Source organism: Bombus pascuorum, chromosome 12, assembly GCF_905332965.1.
Source record: "Bombus pascuorum chromosome 12, iyBomPasc1.1, whole genome shotgun sequence".
Taxonomy (NCBI): Eukaryota; Metazoa; Arthropoda; class Insecta; order Hymenoptera; family Apidae; genus Bombus; species Bombus pascuorum.
The window spans coordinates 4,887,575-4,913,565 of NC_083499.1; the positions used below are offsets into that span (position 1 = coordinate 4,887,575).

A 25,991-nucleotide genomic window follows, 5' to 3' on the forward strand; every position below is an offset into this window, starting at 1 on the left:
TTTTTCCGGTTTCCTTGGCTGGGCGGCGATCGATGATGGGTGGTTGCAGTGAGCAGGCTCCATTGCGAATCCGAGTCCTTCAAAATGGACTTGATCCTGGACATCAACAGCTGGCTTTACCCTATGGAACTTGGTGAGTATCTTACCACGATTTTTATTTTTAATATGAGACAACATCAAGATGATTGGTCCACGACTATAATTGAGAATATTATTAGTGGATATAGTAGATTAAAGAATTATTGGCATTTTTCTGAAATATTTTAGTACACTGAAATTAGACATATATCAATACCAAAGAAGAATTAAAATTTTTATTTCATAAAATTTCATTTTTTCTTTTAATTTAAAGTTAAAGAAGAATTTTAAGAAAAATTTTCATAATTAAAAAAATATTTTATAATCTCAAAGTATGACCCAGCTATTGTCAAATATAACTTCAACCAGATAGAGAAGCTTTACGAAAACCACTTCTCTTGATAAAAAACATATGGTCCTCATTATACCATGTGTCGACCAATGTGACAAATCCGGCGATGATCAACGACGTTAAATTCTCTAACGAACAAAAATATTTTTGACCCGAAGCTATACATGCTTGAAGATATGTAGTTTGTCCTATTTAAACTTGTCAGAGTTTAAGAATTGCAATTTCACAAAAGAAGGTACCGGTCATGTAGGACGAGTTCCACGCGTAATTAATGACCGTCGTTTTTAGACTTACTTTTTTGTCAGCGGTAAAATTTCGTCTGCTTATATTATAATTTTCACTTGACAACGTTTTCGAGAGGGAAAAATACTTAAACAACGTCTGTTGGCAAAGGGACGACTCAGATCGCATGAAAATTCTGTTTGCTATAGCAGAGGCGCTGTCAGGAGCTCTTAGGTGTTTGTTTACATCGCGCGCGGCTCGCAACTTTGCGTGCATACACTTGTTCGATATATGTATGTAGTCACGGTCTGTAAATGTTGCAAGATAAATATTGAGTTTACCATCTCCTTTAATTCGACGTAGTGTCTAAAAGTTTCATCATCGTTGTGAAGTACATATTTTTACGATTCAAGTCATGCATAATGCTAAGATTAAACGTATTAATTGATGCCATGGAAAAGCAAAATTTTAACTTAGAATTCTATGTATATTTAGTAACATAAATTCAATTTTGTTTCATATATTGCGAGAAAATTTTTGATATCGTTTCGAATAGAAGGAACATAATTTAATACATTTTTTATCTTCCACAAAGGAAGCGATACTACTACTTTTAATCAAAGCAGGAGCGATATCAGTAAAAACGATCAGTAATTACTGCGAATACGTAGACCAGATATTATCGAACGTTCGATAAATGTACGAAGCTAAAATACATTCTATCGGGGTTACAAACAATACTATATTATAAGACATTGTTTGTTACGCTTGTCTATTTTCATTCCGACGACCAAAACACACGTAAAGATGTGAATTCCGAAGCGCAGAATGAAATATATGTTCGTTTATAAAAGTGGCGGAACAGGTGGGGTGAATTTGGCAACCGCGGCGATATTTAGAAATTTCTATTTTCCTTCTTGAGCGAATTTCGAGTACCGCCCGTTTTCCGGTTGTGGAACGAATGCCAAAATCATTGATGCGCTAAAATTGTTCCATGTTTTCCTTCATTTGTGAGCAGAAACTCATAATAAAACGTATTTGAGGACTGAGATAGAGTACAAATTTGGTATAAAAATTAGAAGATAGACGATACGATTGTTTTATCACGCACGATCGATATCGAAGAAATTTATATAAACGACGCGTCATATTTGACACTTTGATAAACACGACACGTGTTTCGTGCTAAAAGACACACGTGCTGCTTCACGCGTGTCTTTTTATTCTTGTGGTTCTACCACTTCTTGGTTTAGACGTGCGAAGAACGACCTTGGTTAATGGACACTGCCGGAACGTGTTCCGCACAGCTCGAAGCGAGTTGCTGCTGGCCTACTGTGTACTTACAACTTTCAAGGTGACTTCTTTTGCTTTTTTTGTGCCAACGAACTGTTCTCGTCTACGACCTCGTCGTGTTTAGGACACGTGAGCCGTCCAGTTTTGGATGTGGAGATACGACATATTTTCGTCTTTTTTTTCTTTTTTTTTTTAAGAAACACGCCTCTGTCATCATTTAGTTTCAGTTTCTTCAACGTCGCTCCTTTATGAATTCCGTGTCTTTGAAAAGCTGCTGGAGCTTACGGCGACGCGGACGTGCAAAGCGACGCGACGTCTATATCTCTACATGTAAGTTGATGCTAAAGGTCGTCCGCTTGGTTAGTGTTTTTACTACTGCTGTTCATTAGAGCAACAACTGTATCATTAATGAAAGAAGAGGTAAGGAGGAAAAAATATTTTGATTACTGAAATACGTGGTGCATATTATATTCGATATATACAATGAGAATTAGGTTATTAGAAAATTTCTGGACATTTCCAAATTCGACTTAAATTTGTTTCCGATTCGAGACGAATCAGTCTGATGAAAAAAACAGCACGTGTAATATAATGTATATTAGATTCGTAAATGCCCAAGGCCACGTCACGCTGCAGCAAATCTCTAACCCCTCCTCCCTCCAAATATCGTCATTTTGACTCGGCTCACGGACAGTTCTGGATGTATCTCGTTGATTCGGGCGTTGCAGAGGGAGTGGGTGCGTCACACCCACCGGTAGCAAGGAAGGGAGAAAGAGGTGGGGTGCACCGCATCGTCGATCCACCCCTGCCTGTTCACTATGTTTACAGATTCATATCCTGTTTCCTTGCTGCCACTCTGAAAATGGTGTTTCCTTCTACGTCTTTCTTGTAACTCTCGATTAACTTCAGTGCTGTATAGCTCAATTTATCTCTTTTATTATATTACTTGCTATATTGTAGTATTGCAGAAACAATAAAATGAAGTCATAAATACATATTAAATATATACATACTAATTCTAGAAGTTCGTATTATAATATAACTAAGAAGTTTTATTCGTGTAAAAATAAGTCTTACAGCTATAACGTAATCTGTAGCATAATCGAAATCTACATAGTAAAAAAGGAATGGAGATCGCTGGTTTACAGCTGGCGAGGAGCAAAGAGGCGGGATGGATTTTGCAGGAAGGAGCTTGTCGATCGTGCAGAATAGAGCGCGTGGAATTGTGTTGGAAGGGGAACGAAGGTTAGTCCATAGGGCCAGGCAGTCCCGCTGTATTGACGCGCGGCGCACAGGCTTGCGCGAGATGACGCAATCTGCCTCCCATGCGCCCCGCTTTGCCCGTACCACATTCTACTCCCCACTCTGTTCCTCGTCGCTCGTATTCCACTCCTCTCTCCTGCTTCAGCCGGCAGCTCCCATAAGTTCAATGCCAAGGTCAAAACGTCCACGACTCGTAGCCGTGTTGGTCGCGATACTCGTTCTCCGAGAGAAGAAGCGGTTTGTGTGTGTGTTCGTCTGTACTCTCTTCTCGTCTCTCTGATCGTGTGCTGCCTTGCTTTTAGTGGTATCACTCGTCGTCATCATCGTCGTTGTTGTCGTCGTTGTCGTCGTCGTTGTCGTCGTTGTCGTCGTTGTCGTCGTCGTTGTCGTCGTTGTCGTCGTTGTCGTCGTTGTCGTCGTTGTCGTCGTTGTCGTCGTTGTCGCCGTGTTCGCGGTCGTGGTCGTTATCGTCGTCGTTTTCGTGGTCGTCGTCGTTATCTTTGTTGTGTCGTCGTCGTCGTCATCGCTATCTGTCGTTTCATCGAGCGTGTATTCGCGTTCACCTCCCTGGTCGCGTATCGCGCGCGCTTTTTCCGCCGGTTACTTCGTAGCCGGCAAGCGCTACGTGCCACCGTCATATTCGTGTGCACGCAGTTTCGTTTCGCACCGCGCGACTAACCTATATTACACTACGCACGGACATGTTGAATTACATGAAGTTAAGACGTGTTACGGATTACGCAGTGAGAAGGAGCATGTCGACTGCGAAGGCAGTGGAAAAAGCAAATAGTCATAATGTAAACGTTATATGTGGTTATCCGAGGAATGCAGTTATAGCAGTGTGCTGGCAATCGCCTTGAGCTGTAGGCAATATTATGGTGCAGGTGCGTGAATATTGAAATAGAGAACGAAAGTTACCCTGTGCAGAAAAAGCGGATGCGCGATCATATCAAGAATGGATATAAACTATCGTTGAATTCTCTTTTCCTCTCCACTGTGCTTAATGTCGTGAGACAAGATGGCGGTTTTCGATAGACCCTGGAACACGTTAAAGCTTTCGTACGCGGGGGTGGTCGATGTTGCTGAATGTGTTATGTCGTATTATCTTTCAAAATGTCTATCGTTGTTTTTAATTTAAAATAAAGCTTTATTTAAGCATTTAGTAATATCGGATTGTAATGTAATACCGCTAATTTTGTCTACCATATTTTCTCGTATATATACCGAATTGACGTTTCAAATATTTATAATGCAGTGCAGTTTTGTAAATCGCCTTCGAAAACAACCGTGTTCTAAGAACGCCTAAATTTAGTTTAAAGTGTTAATATGCGTCTCTGGTGCAAGGGAATTAACGATACGCGTTGCTGTCAGTGTCAAGGTTAATGCTGTAAATCACGCGAGCCCATATCCTTCGCTCGGTTCGCATTGGTTGTAATATGGCTGGGGTTGATAATATGGTCCTGTATCGCTCAACTAGATAATCTATAATCGTTATACCATTATCGTGATGTAAGCCTGACCCCACAGACATCTCGTAACATGATCAATTGGTTATGTAGATTTTTCTAACTCCATTTTCATTCGTCGTTTCTTTGTGTCCTCCTCGACATTGCCACGGCCGGTAATATCGATTACCATACTATATCTATCATCGACATAGTATAGAATTCTAACCTTGACCCTTGTTCTCTGGGATTCTTACGTGCGAGCTTCGTGGCGCTTCCTATTTAATCGAGTAGATGCAATAGAGAAGTGGTATGTTTCATTCAACTACGTGTTTAATGTAATTCCACTGATAATGTAATTACGTTGACAACTTTGTCCTTTTCATTTAGTGCCCCAGTTTTCTATGTCGCTAGTAGTCCTATTCCCTGTATAGGTTAACCTCTCCCCATGCATCCCTTCCTTTCGATCTCCCTACTTTCCATCTTTCACCCCTTTCCTTCCATACTATGTGGTTATTCAACGATCCATTCCGAATACGCATTATATTTGCATATATTCTTTAAGGATTGCTTCCTTTTGTGAAATATCTTATTCTATCTTGTTACGATATATTAATATCCCTTTTTATTATAACAATTTCAACATGAGAAATTCTTTGATATTTATATAATATGAATGAATATTTACATAATACTAACAATAACTATATTTTCGAAATATTCTCCCGCTATTGTTCGATTACCCTCACTTCCGCTAATTTAGGACCTATTTTGTTGCGGTAATTTCTGAAGCTTTTGCTACTCTATCCACCTCTTGCATAATCATCGGTAGGACGTGTATAATCGATATGACATATGTTGTATTACAGTTTTCGTGTCTCCTTCCAAATGTGCGATAACGTGTCGTGTCACGTTTGTAACGTGCGATGTATGATGCAATAAGAGGGGAAAACGTCAATCGGTTTTCTCGTTTCTTTACCGTGTGCACACACGTATGTGTCTATAGTCTGTTCCGCGAAAGTAGCGGTATGAAAACGGACAGGTCCTATTGGTTTAAATCCGATCAACCATGTATGTATTTCGTTTGAAACGTGGCGAAACGAACGTCTGCAACGCCCTCCCAGTCGTATTTTCGATGCAGTCACCTTGAGGTTTATTATTAGGTATCAATTTCCGTGTTTCGACGTTGCGGATTTTTGCTGCGTCAATATTTAGATAAAGGCAAGAAGTTCCTTAAAATGGTTACATATGTTATTTGTAAAACTATTTTTCAAATGGTATAGTTTATTAAAATATTCTGATTCCTTTTTTCAGGTGATAAATTTCGTTTGGTTCTTGCAACGACCTTGAGGGAGGACGGTTATCCCGATGGAGGGGAGTGGAACGCGACGGAACAGGAAGGCGGCTCCAGAGCAGATAGTTTTGAATACGTGATGTCCGGTATGGTTTATCGAATCGAAGGTGACGAGGCAAGCAACGAACCTAGCAGTAGACTGTAAGTGAATTTTTACATTTGGCTTTTTACTGTAAAATCTTGGTGGATCTTTTAGCAGAATAAAATATCAAACATTTTGAAACGTTAGATTTTTAAATATCAGAAGAATGAACTGAGAATTTTTTCTTCACATACTTCTTCAGATATTACCTTTTGAGTGGATATATATTCCATTATCTTGGACATAAAAAAGTAATAAAATTTTATTCAGTATTATAACCAAGTATCTAGAAACTACCTATGTTTTTATACTATCTATTGAAATATAACATCCATTTCGGACTATGTAGAGGTGAGAGATGCATGTATTTTAATTAGAAATATTAAATTAGAAATTTCAAAAACTTTAAAAAAAATCATACAAAAAGATTGTGAAAAAGATAGATATATCTGAAACACGTCACGTCTGTATCACTATTTTATTCTGTTACGATCCACCGTAATCGTTTGGCGTATCATGCGTGCACGCACGCAACGTCACATTGTGACGTCATTCGCACGCGTCGACGACGTGCGTAAACGCGCCCTCTTTCTACTGTGATCTCTGATTGGCTCGCTTCCAGTGCTCAATGAAGTTCCGTGAGAGTTTTTATAATCTTCAAAAAGAACCCATTAAGTGTTCTTCGGTGGTACGAAAAATGAAAAGAAATAAACGCATTAACATTTGTATGATGTTAAACAATTAATTTATTTCTTAACCAATTTGCGTAATATATACTAATGTATGTAAAACGTAAACGCTACCGACGTTAGTAGCTTGGTAAAAAATTCTATAATGAATATGATCATGCGATAATGAAAATTTATGTTTCTTGGAATTTTGTGAATATAACTTTCAAATTAGATTTATATAAATTATATAGTTAACTTTCTAGTTATATTTTATGAATGACGAAAACTCCCAGTGATTAGTTAGAATAGGATGAAGTTATTCTATTGGAAGAGGCCCCGTGATAACCCTGTTTTGAACGACTTATCGTTTAACCTTGAAACGCGACTACCGTCACGTACAGTGTATATACCAGAAGCCGCTTTGATGTCTGATCGTTGCCGGTCTCGTCGTAAACTGCGTGCGCGAACTCTATCCGGCTTTGTGTACACGTTTGAATTCGCATATAGCGCCGAAGATAGGAGAATACAGCGTGGCCGACGCTCGATAAGATAAGTAAACTCGGTGCTATACGTAAAGGGATTTTAAATTGTTCGTAGAGCTTATGTAATTGTTTTGTTTCACCAATTATACATGTATATTATATGTATTCCGGATCCTGTATTTTTCCATTCCCATTATTTACGTTACTTTTTCTTATATTTTGTTTTAAAGATTAGTTATCATACGAAAAAACAAAATGAATAATTGTCAGGTATGTGTACATACATATATTAAGGTTAGAGTGATCGATCATCTTCAGTTTGAATAATAAGTTTTTCTTCTTCAGTGGTACCTTGGTATAACTGTAAGTTAACCATTATGCGACAGTTCATAGTTTATTAAACATTTAAAAAAAATTTATTTCCACTCGGTATCAATAATGTCATATTCAGTTATCAGTCTTATTGTGACTCATAGTTCATTGGTTTTCTTGCTATCTTCATATACATGTTTCCATTAGCTTTTTATTACCAGATTTTATCATGTTCGATAGCTATTTTCTAATCTTCCGGGATTTTCAGAAATTCAATTATTGAACGGTATGTGTGTCTCACGTTACATCAGATATGTAGTTTTTCATATCTTTAATGAAATTATTCGAGGAGAAATAAAGTTTATGAAACAAGGAAATTATTCACCAACAAAATGGTAAATTTTAATATCTAAACGTTGGATTAATAATGAATGCGGCAATAACACCGAATCAATAATCAATGAAAGCGCAATGAGGGTCCTCAGGGTCCCTCTTTTTAAAAGCCATCAACCAAAGAAGAGCCGTGGAAAGACTTGATTATCATCCAACCCGTTCAGTCGGTAAAAGCGAAACGGAAATGGTGACCGGGCTCTCGGAGAACAGGGAGCCACTCTGCGTTCACTCGGTAGGTAATGAAGCGAGTGAACACAGCTGGTGGTATCTCAGTTTTCTGAGGGCGTTAGCAACACATTGAGTTACCTGCAGGTCCTCTATGGTGATCTTATGAAGGGAGAATGAAGTGAAATAACAATAAAAACGATCATAAAATTGTACTTTAACTGGAAAACATCAGATACAAAGTGTGCATTGATATTTATGGGATCCTATAATAACACACTGAACAATTTATGGATTGAAAGTCATAAAGACTGTCATAAAAGCATGTCATGAAAGCAGCTTAAATATTTACACTGTCAATCAGATTCTATATCGATATCAGCTATGCATAGATAACGAAAGTTAAGAATTACTCAGGTGCTTAATGACACGACTGGCTCTAAGTTCAGCAATTTAACACGGTTTATTGTGGTGCGCCTCTACTGATATCGCGAGTCCACCAAATAGGGGCGTGACAGATGAGAAATGAATTATTGATCCTCTAGCAAGCTCTGGCTGATCCTGTGGCAAGTCGAACAATGCGCAAGTACGCATGTCATCATAATAGTGAAGCATCTCTGAAGATAAAGTCTTCAATGAATTTCTTTGTAGTTGAACCATCTTTCAACTTGTTTATTCAAAAGGTACTTCCTAAATTAAATATCTATAAAATAGAAACGTTATGAAGGTTCCTATATTAAAATTAAAATAACGATTCCGTTAATGGTCTGATAGTATCGAAAAGTAAGTAATGCAAACAGTAAGCGCGTATGCGTAACGCGCATGCGTGGTCGCCATAAATCGTATATTTGAATTGGTTCAGGGCGCGCGACGCGCTAGGATGCGCACAAGGTCGACTGTGCTGTCAAAATCAGCTGACGCTCTGGTGACCAATCAGCTGATTCTCAACTTCTCAGCAGAAGACTTCCCTCCTAGTTGCGAATTCTTAGAGGGCGCTAGGTTTCCACTATGTGTTTCATTAGTCCCTCATTTGAAGATCTATACGCCGCCGTCCTATAAATTAATTTCCTTTTAGTAGAACCAATTTAATTATTCATCCATTTGTTGATTATTAAAAAGATCTAAATTTGAAAGAACATTTCCTAAATTTCAAGTTTTTTTAAGTAACCTAACCCCAATAAAATTAAAGGAATTTACTTTGTAGTAGTAATTTAAATAAATCAAGTAATTTTACAGACGCATTGGTATTCGTGCTAATAAATTTCTACATTTTTATATATGAATTATATTTTATCTTCTTTCTATTCCAATAAATGTAATGTAAATGTTAGAGGTGCTTTATTGCTGAAAACTCTTCAGTTGAAGATTTCTTTCGAACTGAAATTCAGTGCGTAATTTGGTTAGGAAGCAAAGAATCAGATAGAACAATGGAGTAAAATGCGTAGTGAAGTTTCTTACGAGAAGCTAACATGATCAGAAGCCGCACTTGATATCCTATGATGTGTTCATTAGATCATTGCAGCGTTAATGCTTGGCGTGACATCATCGCTGCCATTATAATGATTAAATGTCCCCAGTGAAAACAATTTAATTTCTAATTATTGCGTATTTGTATATATTTAGGATGACTTAATATTTGATCAAAAATATGAATGATTCTAAAGAATTGTCATTCTTTTGTAGAATAACAATTTTGATGCGAAAAATACCATTCAATGTGCGCATAAATTAATCTTTATCTTCCTAACGCGACGTTGGAAAATGCAGGCTCAAAATAATATAACATATAGACAGTATGTATTATCGTAGTTTCTGTTATCTGCAGTATAAGCAGCAGTGCACAAATATAGACATTCACTATTTCGATAATTATATCACGATAGTATAAATGGAATAATCGAATCATGTTATTCCGATTAAATCTTAATGAACTCTCAATTCCTCTCGCTGTGATCCGCTTATGACGATCCCCTGAAATGGATTTCGTTAGTCTAGTAACAATTATTTTTATATCAATCGTAAATCAGGATTTCCTAACATTAAAACAAAATTATGTAGAGATATTCGCTATTACGTTGATACCTTAATGGAAGATATTTATGCAAATTTGTGTTGAGATGAACAAATAGAAAAATAGGATTTAGATGAAGATTTGTTTCATCTTTAATGGATGTTTTGTACATTTTACGTAATATGTGTACTTTGAAAATTTGTTCTATAAATACATGAATATTCGTAATCTACTCGGAATTGAAATCTGACATGAAATTGACATTTATCAGCATTTAGAAATAGCATTTCCTAATAATATTTTCTAATCACATTTCAATTTCTTTACTATTACCAATATGTCTAAGGAAATTTATTCTAAAAATTTGTTAGACTTGTGTTAAACACTCGTAGGCATTGACAAACAAGATCAAAATTATCACAGGCGTAGGCGAATAGCTTTAAATTCAAGGTTTCTGCACCTAAAAGGTTTTAATGCGTTCTATACATTTTACTACAGCATTCCAATCTATATTTATAAATAACTTCATTACACTTCAATTTCAAAATATGTCTATTATTCCATAAAGATATCAAATTGATCAAAAAAATATGCTTAAAACTAGAATAAAAATTGGAGATATTATAGTGGAATCATAAAAGTGGATAGATTAGGTTAAAGCTTGCATGTTTTAAAATTCGAATACAGTAATTTGAGATATATAAGGGGAGATAAGAAGTTCTGTCAGTATATTCAGCAAAGGATGTTATAATGTAAAATTTGAATGTTAAAACACTATCTACATTTTGGTTAATATTTATTTAAGTATAATTTCCACTCAGAGTCCCACGAACCTAAGTTGAACAGTCGGCTTAATTTATAACTCTATATATCTCTTCCGCCAATTATACAACAAAAGACCCTTTTTTACCATCAGAGTGTCTAACAAGTTCATCAGTGTAAGGGAACCCAGAATCAAAAAGCGACCGTGTTCGAACTCATCCTGACGTTGTAAATATATCCGTGCAACTTGGTGGAAAATTTAACCGCCACGTCACTCGACTTTGCGTTCCTAGAAAACTCGTGCGAGCACAGCAAAGAGGGAGAGCGACGAGCACGTAAAAACATCGCGTTACTGCTTGCAACAAAGGGTCGTCTAGGTGGCGCTAGGAGTAAGGGGAGTAAGGTTATGTAAGACTTGCGCTGCGACGACAGCGAGCATTGCAGCATCGCGTTTTTGGCAGGGAGGTACGTTTTCATTCCGTCCTCTAATGAGCACGCTCCTTTCTAGTATGTCATCGATGATGGTGTAGGTGTGTATAAGAATTCATTAGATACATGATGAGTCAAATAGTAGTATTAATAGTTGTTCTATAGTTATAATAAAATCCTAAATTTGGTGGAATAATGGAAGTAGGATGCAACAATTTCTAATAATCAAATCTTAAATTTAGTAGAATAATAAGGATGCAGTCATCTCTAAAGGTGGAGTCCTAATTTTAGAAAAATAATGAAAGGAGGAAGTCAGTGAAATTTAATGGAAAAGCTTTTTGGGAAATGATTACAATATAAAGGAAATAATTAATGGTAAAATTATTATTCCTGGATAATGCTTCATTATATATTATTTATTTTTTAAGGAAGTTAGGTGTTGCTAGGTTTGAAACTTTTAATCAATGATTATTTTGCATTTAAAACACTCTTAAAACGATGAAAATAGAGGTGCCTACAACGTGCCAGTATGCCGTACGTCACTGGTCAGCTCGTAGCCTTGTACTTTAGAGGCTCTATGTACTCATTGTATATAGACTATCCGGAAGAGCGGAAGGAGGAAGGGAATGCACCGTCACGTAATGCAAGCATTATGCAATCCTGTCCTGACTATTTAACAACAGCTGATCACACTTTTAGCTTGTGCAATTTTTCACAACTACCGCGTACGAAACACACGTTCTTATTTAACATACATTCCCAGGAACGTCCTTTTATTTGTATAACAAAATATATATTCGTCAAAATTGTTGACCTATCATATATTTTATTATTTTAATATTGCCATGAAAAATATCAAGCAATAACAAACAGGACACGAATTCCTACAAATCTTTGCATTTTCAAAAGATTAAATTCACCCCAATGACACTATCATTTATTAGCTCAATTTCCTTACCAAATTTCTCCTTCCAAGCTCAATTTATCTCACTTTATGTGTCCTTTCTAACCCTCGATCTATCATTTTTCGTTCTAAATTCGTGGTATTCATAAATTCGGTCGGTCTGAAACTTGGACCAGTCGCTCGGTCCCGTTGTTAATGTTATTGTCTCATTTAGGAAACTCTCAACGGTGTGTTGAGAGTTATTTTACAGCTACAGAATGATAAATACAGAGAAACAGTCACGTACAAGTTGGAGTTAGTCGTTGACGTCACGTCGTGAACGCAGAAGGGGACTCAGTGGTTCCAGTTATTCGATTATGTTACATTAATCCACGTATTCCGAGCAGTACGATTCTAACTGCATCGCTGCAGTCCCATATATCTCGTTAGACCCTCTAATTCCACCATAGATGAATACATCCACCTAAACTCACCATAAACTTTGTTACAAGGTATTAGATTCCTTGTAATTGACGGAAAGAATAGTAGATTATTCCAAAACACTTACGTAAACACTTAAGTTAATTACTAAGGTGAGATTCATTAGATCTTGGCTATTTTTACTTTCGTGATAATTTAGGAAATATCAAGAATTGTGATATGCTTTGTATATCAGTATTCACGTAATCTTCTCATAAATAATATTACAAAATGTTAAGTGTCCTCTGAATATAAAGAATTAGTATCAGTATCTTCAATAGAAAACTCTTTACAAACTTTTAAGCAAAACATTCGAGTTAATTGGCAAGTAGAAGTCTTGGGTTCTTTTAATCATGATAACTTTTACTTTTGTGATAATTTGAAAAATATACATTGCTACGTGTTTCCTATATGTGCAACCTAGTTTTCCAATATAGTTACAAAATTCAACATAAGTTAAATTAACTTTCTACAATTGATCAATATAAAATTTATGACTTAAGACCAGGTAGATTTTCTCTTGTGCTGCCTGGTCATAGTATCAAACGAGAATGGTCTGTTCCGAGGTAGAATTATTATTTCGATATAATCGACCCGCCTGTTTTTCGTTCAAACGATCTAGGTCAACTGTCGTCGATGATATCGGCGCCTCTCAAATCTCTTCCTCTCTTTGAATATGCAAATACGCACAGTGATTCATATGTTTTCATAGATATGTTCATACGTCAAGATAGCGAATGTTATTTGCTCTTTCTCCTAATATTTTCGCACAGGCAATGATGATGGTACATGACCATTGTTGGCCAAGTAGATCGTTTGTCTTTGCTCGAGAATGAAACGCGTCTTGTATCTTCGAAACATAAATTCCCTATGTGTATTGTTCTGTCAAAATGACTTTACCTTAACTATATATCATACGCATACGGTAGACAAAATTATTTGGAAGAAATTAATTCAATTTAAATGTATCAGATCTTTTTATTAAACTTATCAAACTAATTTATATTAAATAAGATTAAATTACTTTACCTTGGATATTATATAATTTATATAATATTTATAAATATTTTGTGTATCTGTACACTTGTAAATTTTCTAAAATCGTAGGAACATCCACAGTGCATGTACCAAATATATCTTTTAATATCTTTTATTCTTTGATACTAAAACACTGTATTCATGAAACTGAGACAAGGTTTCATACGATTACTCTTATCTATTACTTATGAAGAGTATATTCTTTTATCATTCCCCTTATTCTATATACAACCAACTTAGACGAAAAAAGAAGACAATCTTCCCAGTAATACCATGAATTATTTTAAGCCAGCTCCAACAAATTGGCACCAAGAGAGAAATGTATCCTTGCTTCCTGCACCCCCTGTATGTTCCTTATGTTTCATCAACCCGCTTCATGACCTTTATCATTCTGAATTATATCCTCTATTCATTCCCAGCAGAACAGCATCCGAGAGCAACGTTATATTATTTATTGCCACGATTTACGACGAATTCATACTTCCACGTTTTCACTCGATTCATCCAATTCCTAGACAGTATAATAGCACATTCGTTCAGCGCTTTCAGAGTTCAGAGTTCTTTCATGCATTGATAAGCTAGCGGCGCGTAATGCATAATTCACGAATCGAGTCCACGATATCACAATTTTCCAGCGAGCAGGTTCCTTTTTGTAAATAATGCGTGCGCCGACTTCCGTTCCAAAGTCGATAAATTCACTAGGTACACGCACACATGCACTATCATCTCTATCTTCTCTCTTTTTCTCTCTGTGGCCAGCCGTGTTCCCGGACACGAGCCCCAGGCTCTCCGGTTCCCAGGGGTGACCCAGTTTCGCTTATCCCCTCACGGTCGTTTCGCACTTGCCTGGCGAACCTCCACTATCTACGGCGCTTGTGTACACCTACGCAAATTCGCCTCTCCTTCCTGGATACCCAGAAATCCCAGCCCCGTTTCTCGTTACACTTTTTTTTTCTATCAATTTTTTTCTTGTAGAAGTTCTTTCATGTTTGTTTCATAGTTTTATAATTTGATTTATCATTAGGCTTTCGCCGATGGTGTATTGGATACCGTTTTTATTAGATTACGTTACGAATTGCATAAAGCGAGGGGAAGAGAAAATCGTGCGAGAACACAACTTTCGAGTTAAGATAGAACTGAAGTAGAGATTTGTTTTAGTTATTAAATATTATAAGAGTACTCTACTTTTTTTTATATATTTTATGCGTATGCATATTTCTGCGCCGAAACTTATTATACATTTCTTCTATTTTGTATTTATTCGCGTTCCATAAATTTCCATAAATGTATAAAAATATGCAGTCTGTTTATGGAGTTCAAATTTAGTTTGTTTGAAATTCAGGAAAGTTTAATCTGTTCCTCCTTTTTTAAAAGAGTATGGCAGTATGACCCGCGGATAGTCGCATATAGCAACTCGACTACTTGTTGAGTCTGACCCTGATCGGACAAATCTACTTATACTGCGCCACAGAATAAGCACAAAAGATTTATCAATAAACGGTAATCCGGTTTTCTCAGTACATTCAGTAACCTCAGTCAGCTTCATTACATGATTAAATTTAACTTCTCTAATTCATTTTTCCGTCTTACAACTTGCTTTCCAATTTCTGGGCTGTTACGCTTTCACTCACCCATTAAGGTTAAAAATAATCAAACTTTGTAGTCATTTTTCCTCTCTCTTTCCTTCTTCTTGACTCTCATTTACTTCCCTTGCTCTCCAATTTTTTAGCTATTACACCTCGACTCGTTGTTACAATTAAAAATATAATCAAACTTTGCAGTCACTTTTCCTCTCTATTTTCTTCTTCTTCTCCACTCTCGTTTATTCTCCCATTTTATACTAATTATCCTTCAACTGACAAATAATACCTAACTTACGGAATCAAAGTCTCCAAACTTTCTCTCTCTGTTTCACTTTTCTGCGTTACCATTATTGATTTTATTTTCCGATTTCTGTTCCATGCGTATTCTACGAACTGTCGTACTGCGCGTTCTACCCATATTGCGCATGTCTCTCCTGCTTATGGAGGCCGTACACGTGTCCGCCGTGGCTCTCTGTCCCTCGAACGATTTGTAGCTGGTTCACGGGCTCGTACGCGTGTACCCTCGCCAGGAACTCTCCTGGGAAAAGGTCAGACAGTCAGAGGCCAACCTACGAAGTGGAATTAGGTCAACCCCTGACGGCCGCTCGTGCATGAATTCCTCACTCTTCTCTCTCTCTCTCTCTCTCTCTCTCTCTCTCTCTCTCTCTTTCAGGATACGGGGAAGAGTAGATTTCACCTTGTTGCGCCTGTCGTATTTTCCTTCCTTCGTATCGTCTGCAACCTTTTCAGAAACCACCCACGTAGGAGTAGTTGATACTGGCCCATAAAAAAATAGGTTACGTGGCTTAGGGATGAAGAAATAATTTATGCAAAGGAAAAATGTATCGGTTAAATTACTTGCTTCGAAAGTAATGTATACCGATGGTTATAAATATTAGGGTACTTACTGGCTATATTGAAGAAATATAACAAATTTTATTTTATTTAATGTTTTATGTTATGATACAAGAGTCTGTGCAATTGTAGAAAATTTAAGGATATAAATGTACAAAAATGTATAAAATATCTAAAGCAAACATATATATTTGCTATGATGTTTAATGGACGAAACAAATCTCTATATTCCTTTTATTTTGATTGTAGCTGTAAAAATATGAAATATGAAATGAAATATGATACGAAGCAAGTAATAGATTTATTTTAAAACAGGTAGGATCAGAAGCAGGAAAAAGCCTTTCAATTTGTATTAAATATTATTAATTGCAAGACTTGTGACATTGCAAAGATACTTGTGTTTCAAAAGAAATGTAAAGAACGAGCGAAGATATTTTAGTCTTATAGGTTAGTTTGACAAAGTTCCAATTAGAAAAGAGGTTATGTAACAATTTTTTAGTTTTTTATCAATTTTCCAACTTGAGGAGAAGGTTCGTAAAAATTTATGAGTTTCTTATAAATGTATCTTGCATATTCATTTTTCTACCTCTTAAATATTCGTGTTGACGTTGAATATTCGTGTTTTACATTTACTAGAAAGAATAAACGATATTGAAGGATGATGGAAGATTAACGGTTAGCCCGAACGGAAAACGGTAACGCTACTGATAAGTCGCGAGCAATTTTGTCGATATTTTATCAATTATTCAAGCGAACAGTTCATAACCGGACGAGATGTCCTTGGCCCTATTTGCTACTGAACAAACTATGATGCCCTTAATATGCTCGAAGGTTAAGCCTTGTTGATATAAAGACATCCCTGCTGCGCACAAGAAACGAAAGCTGATTATCAGTTGATCGATACCAGAGAATATCTTCGTTTCTTCCTTCTAAACCCCAATACTTCCTTGGAAATAATTATAACCGAAGAAAATTAAATTTAAGAAAGCTTCAACAGAATTTTGTTGAAGATTCTTCAGTTCTGATATTTCAAACTTTTATATAAAGGATTTTCCTCTATATTTAGTAGATAATTCCTTCGCTTCCTCCATTACAAACGAAGAAAATTCATTTTAAGAAGGTTTCAGCAGAATTTTCTTAAAAATACACTAATTCTGATATTTCAGATATTTATATAAGCGATCTTCTTTCTTCGAATATACTTTTAATACGATGGTCTTGTACTCCTTTCTTACGAACTGATTCAAATTATTATAATTGGAGGAAGTTAAATTCAATAAACCTTCGACAGTGTTTTTTCAAAGACTCCCTAATTCTGATACTTCAGAAATTTACATAAATAATCTTCCCTCTTCTGTATACCTCAACATAAAGACTTCCTAACAAACTTCTTTTATAAACACTTTTTATCTTCATCTTGGCGAATCCAATTTAGTGGGTGTAACAGGAAAGGAAGAATACTTAAATACATTTTGTCGAGATCCAATCTACTTTTCTTCGAATAAATATATCGAGATAAGAGATGAGGAAAAAGGAAGATTTCCCTTGGATATTGAATAAACTTGAATGGGAAGAAACAGGATGTTTCGTTGAGAGAAGATACAAGAGGGTTGAAAGTCGAGACTTGAAAGCGGAAACATTCGAGGGACCGAAGTCTTCCGTTCTGCTATTGTCTGGAAGGTACTATTCCACCCCTGTGTGTCCTTTCTTCGTCACTTTCGGGCGAAATTACAAAAGGAAGAGGGCAGGAATGCGATAGAGAAAGAATCGCTGTCATCCTTCTGTGTTATAACGCTATGATCGTGATAAAAATTGAAGAGCAGATGAACGAAATTATTTATGAAAGAAGAAAGAATAAGAAACGTTTAAAGAAAAATAGCGAAAGACCAAGAAAACGCTGTGATAAAACCTTTGTGGTATTATATTTTTTGAAATATAAATAATCATTATAAGTTTAAAGAAATAAATTTTTACTTCTGGTTCTGTTTCTATTATTATTATTTATATTATTATTGTTATTGTTGTTGTTATTATTACAATATTTTCGCACTGCTATTTATTCACAATTATTGCAATTGCTAATATTTTTATGGAGCTTTGGATATTTTATATATTTTTGAAGATTATATGCATTCTGCGAATTCCTACACTTTTATCTATTACATAAATGCACAAAAATTTACACATTATTATAATTGTCTCGTTTTGATAATAAACTTTCACGGGAAGTGTAAAACAATTGGGGAAAATTTTGTAGCTAATTTTTCACTTCTACTCTTTACATTCAATTCGAGTATGCACGGATACTTTTAATACGTCTCTTTTACCCGTACATTCTTTGCCCTAAAAAAGAGAAAAGATACGCATACAATTTTTTATACGTTCATGTGACTGAGATAAAATTGTTCTCCAATGTACATTTTACGATGTAGGAATATTCTTTAAAGATCTTGTAGTAATAATAAAAGGTTCCTGATGGAAAGAATATGGCGGCGATCTATTTTTCCTTGCCCGTAAAAGCAATATGTGTGTCCTACAATTTCCAAGAACTCATAAACGGCAATCAGATTGTATCTCGTGAAATTAAGGTCAAGTTAAGCAAAGCATTATAGGATCTCTCTCAAGCCCTTGCCACTTCCTGGATGGGGGTTGAAACAGGCCTGTTAGTCGGCTGCCAATCGCAGCCCAGCCGCTCGATCCAATTACTCGACCTGTCTGTTGTACTCGAGAGAATGCTGAGTTACTCTCGCGCATATTCTCTGCTCAAAGTGTGTCCAAAATTGCACGGAAATGTTCCTCGAACGATAAAACTGAATTAGAATCGAAATTAAGTAAATTTGTGATAAATAAAATATAGAATTTCATAAATGATAGTATCACGAATAATATACAGTATCTACATTTGCATCACATTTTATTTATCATGTCATTTACGTAGGAATTAATTAGGTGCAAGTATATTAAATTTCGTATCTTTTAGTATTATTTTCATATGATTATAAAGTTTCATATCATAAAAGTGAAACATGGAACCTGATAAAAAAAAAACATCTTTCATTAGTAAATATGGATATCTGCAAATACTTTTTGTAGCCTCTATTATCATTCTCCATATCTCTTGAAAAACATGATGATTCAACCTCGTTGGAAATAGAATATTATCCAAACAATTCCGACACCCGTTAGGCAACGCAATGGTGCACGTTCGGAATATGGGTCATTTAAATTGATCGCGAAATTTCAAGTCCTATAAAATTGCCTCTGTCGATTGGATATCACCGGTGGTGTGACGCCATTGGTTCCAACTTCGTGCTCCCCCCACCATCTTAACTCTTAACTCTGTAAATGAACAACCGACGATGCATATCTGTTTCGGTTTCATTGTGTTTCGTTGCGCACTACGATCTCTTCTTTCCTCTACTTCGTTTGCTTTTTCGCGGTGCATGTTTCTCTGTTGCATGTTATTGTTTTTTTTCCTTGTTTCCCTCTCTCTTTCCTACGTCGGTCCCTCCACGCTCGGGCGCGTTTATCGTGCCTGCTGAAGCCATGACATTGAGACGCCGAGCGTGTAACAGTTCCGGACTTTCGTAGCTAGAATAATCGAGTCTGTGCGACAGCGGCGACGTCGATCACTCCCGTATTCCCGGGGCCACGTGTTGCTTCGACTTGACTCGTGCCCCTTCGTGCATCTCCGGCTTGCCCGATTTCTAAGTAGAAAAGTTCGATTCGTGGTCAGACAGGGCGACGCGGCCTTCGAGACGCATTGCGGTCTCTCCCAGCTTTGCGATTTTTTTAGATTCATCCTTTTTTTTTATCCCCTCCAGTGTCTCGAGGCCCTGGGGATAATTTTATTATTGTTTACCAAGCCTCACTCTACATTCATACCAGCGTAAACCGTCCTCTTGTCTCTGCTAATTGACAATCAAACCGTCATTGCACAGTTCCGTCGATCTCAATCGTGGTCTTGAATTATAATCCAATTGGAATTCGACTGGTTCAGACATAACTGCGCATGCTTGGACTTGTGTACGAGGACGGTGACTAGTTTGATAGCCATCTTGAATTCCTTTTTAATGGGTTTAATAACTTAGGTTTTTTGTTATGTTATGTTATATATTGTATGTTTTTAGTTATTAAAGGTTAAAAGGAAGTATTTTAATATGAAATAGTTGAAGACAGGGATAATCTGGTAGATTAAAAAATATAAAATAGGTGATAAAGCCACGATGTTTTATGAGAAATGAACATTAGTGTAGCTATTATGTTAATTTAACTGAATTGATATTAGTCTGTATAATTCTTTAACGTTATTTATATATAATATTCGAAATACCTTCTAGTTAGTTGTACTAGTACATATAACTTAATTCTTCTTAATGTTAATTTTGAACCTGAGCACCTATTAACGAAAGCCAACTGCGCAATTCAAACTTGTCTCCGAGCCAAAATTCGAATCGACTGCGCTGCCTATGAAACAATGCTCGCTTTTACAAATCCAAACTGGAACTGAGGTTTCGGTAGAGCGTGGAACGGAATAATTACCAGTTTACGCGTTTCTCCGTATAATCGATGATCATCTTATGTAATCGGTAATAACGTGAGACTCCTTATGCATCGTCGAATCGTATTAAACTCCCTGGCATCTGACCTCTCTCCCGTGGCAATCGCTTTGCGTTGGTCCTTCCTAATCAACCTATTAATATCACAGTATGGCTGGCTTCGACAACACGCGTCGAAGGCAATCGATTGTCCCGATAATATAGATTGCGCACGGTGATTGGCAGTGTCTAATTTTGGACTTGCGACATACGAGCTCACCAGTCTTCGTACTGTACAAATTAACGTGGATGTGCTCGAAAACCTATGGTTTATTATGTGTGTAATTTCGATTCGCCCTTTGTGGATTAAATTGAGGTTCGTTGACTAGCAGGAAATTGATACCTAACGAGGATATTAATTTAGAACCTCTGTATACATTGTTAATGTTTCCTATACTTCGTTTTTCTCCTTTGTTCCTCTTCTTTTTTTATTCTTATGGGTTTTATCGTATTCGACTCAATTTTACAATTTATAAAATGAATCTTATTTTCTAACAAGAAAAATCAAAGTTACAATAATATGATAACTTTGCTATGTATCAATGATAAGGCAACTGGAATGAGACACTACAAATGGCTTTGTTAGAATTATTATATAATGTATATAATTAATTATATAATTAAAAACGTGGTTTAGATTGATTCACGTTAAAGATAAGAAAAATGTGATATTTAGTCGTGGTGAAGAAAATGGAGTCTCAGTGTCAGATTCAAATCTAAATTATGTACATTGAAATAATAAAAATTGGATAATTACATTCTAAAATAATTGAAATCCTATATCATATCGCCAAATAATTATTAATCATTAGGAACTCTGACAGTAAAATTCTAAAATTTAAATTAATACATTTTATATCCATCTCAACTTTCTCTAGCCTTGTAGTAAAATTACTTTTAATCCTGCAAAAAGACTCAATTTCCAAATCTGTCGACCAAATTGTTTTGCATGTAAAGCCAGAGTACCCCAGAGAAGGCAACGCGTACGAGTCATCCACTATTGCACGTACGTCGAAAATTCCTAATCATTGAGGACTTACATAATCGCGGAACGAGCGCGCGCGCCGCGTTGAATTTAGTCGACAGTGGCGGCCATATTGGTGTCTGTCACTGCGCGGCTGTGCCGAGAGTGGAAGGGACCGTCCCCGGTTCTCTCTCTCTCGATGGTAATCGACTCTCGACGATGCATACTGGGTATTCGGGTGGGTGGGTGGTGTTACAGGGTCGACGGTGGATGTTGTGCGGGGATGGCTACGTGAGTGCGCGGGTGTAGAGGGGAATGAGAAAGAAGAGGTAGAGAAGGTGCCTCCTAGTGACCCCCTCTCCAGTCAACTACAGGCGAGTGTAGAGCGTTCGAGAGCGTGTTGGAGGAGGTAAATGAGAGTGAGAGAGTAGGTCTGGGTGCTCGTGGAGAAGAGCGAAGGATAAAGAAAGAGAGGGTTAGCGGGCTAGGAGGGACAGGAGGAGAGGTGGTGCGACAGGGACAAACGGGCCACGACCGAGAAAACGACGCAGGAGCGCGCAGGTGCGCTTTCCTCGCGCGATACGTTGTTGTTTTACGAGACAACGAGAGAAGCCAACCGCGCGCGCGAGATACTTGAAGGCGCGTTTACATTGCGATCAGATTCAGCCTGTGGAACGACAGATTTTCCTTTACTTCCTTGTTATTCTTCGTTCGTTCGATTCCTTATTGTTTCCAACTTTATCTTTGTTATTGTCATTTTATTTCTTTTAATAGACTGTACTATCTGTCCCGTCTCAATTTTATTTACGCGTTTTCTATTCTTTTGACTTGTTCTCTTGACTGTCGTGCAGTGTATCGTAGACGTATTATTCCGAACGGTGGTGTGTCGATCGTTGTCGTTGTCATATCACGGTGGTGTCGCGAGAGAGCGAGTTCGTGTCGCGATAGCGTGTCAGTTTTCGCGTTACGTTGCGTGTGCACCTCCCTTTAGTCCGGTTGCCATTGTAGCCGCGGTGTGTTGCGTGTGCCTCCGCGTCGTTGTGGTCATCGTGACTGGTGTGTCCCGTGTGTCCCGTCGCCGAACCGCGCTGCGCCGCTAACCAGCAACGATGACGAAAGTGTGAACATACAGCGGGTAGAGTGGTGGTGAGAACGCAGTCTGTTTGTTGGCAGTGGAGGAGGTGTTCTAAGATTAAGTTGGCCCCAGGTTCCATCCACCTGGCAAGGGAGGCTGCTGTTTCTTCTTTATCTCATCTCCCCCTCCTCCTTTCTTTTTCTTTTTGATTCTACCTCTGTTTCGGTACTTGGCAAGATACGTTTTGCGTCTCCTTCGCTTCTCCTTTCGTCCTTACGATCTTAAGGTCGCATTACTTCTCTCCGTTTCTTAATTTTGTCTCTTGGATCATTTAATTTTTCGCGTTATTGAGTAATAAGTATTTTGTAACAGAGAAAGATTATTCTTGGATTAAAAATTCCTATATATTCTATGTGATGATTTGAAATGGCAGCCTTGCTTGATCTTTTTTAATCGTTTGTGATATTCGAACAGCACCGATTACGCAGGTAATTATTGACGAACGACCAACTGTGCTCAGCTGACGTCACGTTTAATACATATGACATATGTGCCAAGTTAAATATATAGCTTTAGATTTACATATGTAATTGTAATTTATATCACTCCGTGCGGCTGAAATAACTTCTCTCCTGGATTCTCGTGTCCACTACAGTCTGTCAGTCGATAACGTTGCATCTACTTGTTTGAATATTTGAATAACTAATATACATATTAATTCGTGTAATTAGCTACGCATATCTGTCCAGTAGCATAAAAAACAGATAGTTTATGTTTTATAAACGCATAATGAATACACACAACTTATATTCTACGTATTTAATGCTTACCTTCGAAGTGATATTTCTTGTTAATAACTGCATTAATTGTGCGCTACAAAATCTCGCTCGTCAATGAATCTTTTCAAGTTTCACGTAATCGTAAAAATGTCAAAAAAGACCAATTACGACTGCGCCTTTGCATCATCGTCATCGCCTCGAGCATGAGAACTCCATTCATAATTGCTAATTAGCGATCGATAGTAGCTGCTTTTGATCAAAAGGGTGAACCATATAAGGCGTTCCATTATCAGCAGAGTACACTTTCGGAGGTAATGAGTTCAGAGTTACAGAATAGTTCTAATTCAATTTATCATTCTGTGAACAATCGCTTCGATCACTTTTTTTTCATTTATTGAAATTTGAAGGATAAAATTCGAATGACTTATATTTGTGCGATATCCTTCTCCTATTTTGTCCTGTATCCTTTGCTCAAAATCAATCGGCTGTTCAAGGCCACTGTTCCTTCTTCTATTCAACATGGCAGTCGTAACATCTACTTATATACTAATATTATCCTTTCTACATTTACTGAACTGTTTTTAAATTTGAATGTTTTATCTTTAGTAATTATGATACATACTTTTTAATAACCATAACATATCAATTCGTTGTAGATAAGTGATACAAAAATATTATATTCAGTTACTAATATGCACTATAATATACACTATGAACATTTTACGAATATCTCAAATCCATACTTGTATACATACAATATAATTTTATGAGTTATCACAAAACTATACTTATATTTCGTAGCTCTAATCGGACATATCTTAATTATTCAAATTTATTACTCGAAACTACGTATTTCCACTTACTACTTATCTCACGATAATTTAACCGATAACATAACACATGCTATAACTTAACCGATAACGAGAAATATCAATCTTTCTTATGTTATATTATCAATCTAAAAAAATGGGTTAAATAGATCTGATCTGGAAAACCAATCGGATTGATTCTTTTATTTAGATTTGTAGCAACAAATGAATCGTCCTGTATATGGTGGACGTCGATAAAAGTAAAAGCACACGTGTGCGAATAGCAGGTGGCGCGTGTGGTGGTTTTACTCTCTCTTCTTTCTCCTCTCTCTTTCTCTCTCTTTGCTCGTCCAGGATCGATGGAAATTCAGGGACGGTGGTGCGCCGCGCGCATTCAATAATTAGCGCTAATTATATTTCACGCGAAGGTCGCTCACGGAAACTACTAAAAGCAACGCCGTTTGTTCAACGTATTTGATAGTCACATCCACCTTGAGAATCGATCGGATTCCCGATGCGCTGACCTATATCCATCCGCGTAACCCCCGGATATCCGTTGCAGCAAAACGGGGCTACTCCTTCGAGGCGTGAAAAAGGAAATGGAACGCGTCGTCACGGGACCGATCGAACCCGAACTCTCTCTTCTGTCGTCTTGAGACGTTAAATAGAAGAAATTAACCCTTGCTGTTTAAATTTGGGTCTTTCGTGCTTAAATTAGTTTGAATTATATTTCATGTATTTTATTTTATTTTATTGATATGAATATATTTATATTTATATCATTATAGATCTATTTAAATTAAACATACGTAGATATTCGCTATAGGTGGTCGATAAGAGTTTAAACAGTTCGAACAGGTTAACAAAAATATTTCGAACAAAAGCTCATTATTATCAAATGCAAAATTTACTAATGTAAAAAAAAGCGTTCAATGTATCATTTTTCGTAAAAGACAAGAGTCATTTTGTATCCTTTGAATGACACTATATATCTTTCTTATCAGATTCTTAAATTGTGTGATAGGCGATCTCAATGATACAATTGTAACAATTAAATGTATCTGATACTACAGTAATATGATTTGTTTCTACATAGTAGTATCATTCAGAAACTAATTATATTATTACAGTATCGGATAAGTACAATGATAACGTTATTATTGAATTCACCTTCTAACGTAATATAAGAACATGACATAACCTAAATATATATCACACACGAGACCCATATTTATAATTAAAGATACCGTTTTTATAGTGATGATAAAAAGAATAGTATTAGTTATTGTTTACAAAAAGAATTCTAGTGATATTTTAAAACACAAAATTCCAAGAAACATATAGGTTAGTGAAATGGATCTGAAACACGTTTCCAGAAACAATCTCGTTCGTGCTCAAGGAAAACCGTAGAAATATATCGGTTGCTTTAAAGTGAAGGATAATGAGAAATATTTGCTCCTCTGTTCTTTTTTGAATATTTTTGTTGAGAATTTTTTTAGTAATAGTAATTAGCTTTGCTGAACACTAAACTGCGGATTTTCATGCATTTATAAGAAAGTGCAAAAATAATATATAATATATATTATAATATGATAATATAATATATAATAAAA

General features: G+C 36.5%; 1 protein-coding gene across 7 annotated transcripts in view; it reads left to right on the forward strand.

The window, feature by feature from the left end:
- The window catches only part of LOC132912529 (DNA-directed RNA polymerases I, II, and III subunit RPABC3), a 72,454-nt gene that overhangs the window by 31,081 nt on the left and 15,382 nt on the right, over positions 1-25,991 (forward strand). For 6 of the 7 annotated variants that reach the window (XM_060970020.1, XM_060970019.1, XM_060970022.1 and 3 more), the window contains exons 2-3: positions 50-133; positions 5,968-6,148. In XM_060970020.1, coding sequence (XP_060826003.1) covers positions 50-133; positions 5,968-6,148 — 265 coding nt within the window. Of the gene's footprint in view, positions 1-49; positions 134-3,398; positions 4,093-5,967; positions 6,149-25,991 lie in introns of those variants that run through there. The other variant, XM_060970021.1, reaches the window with a different exon arrangement.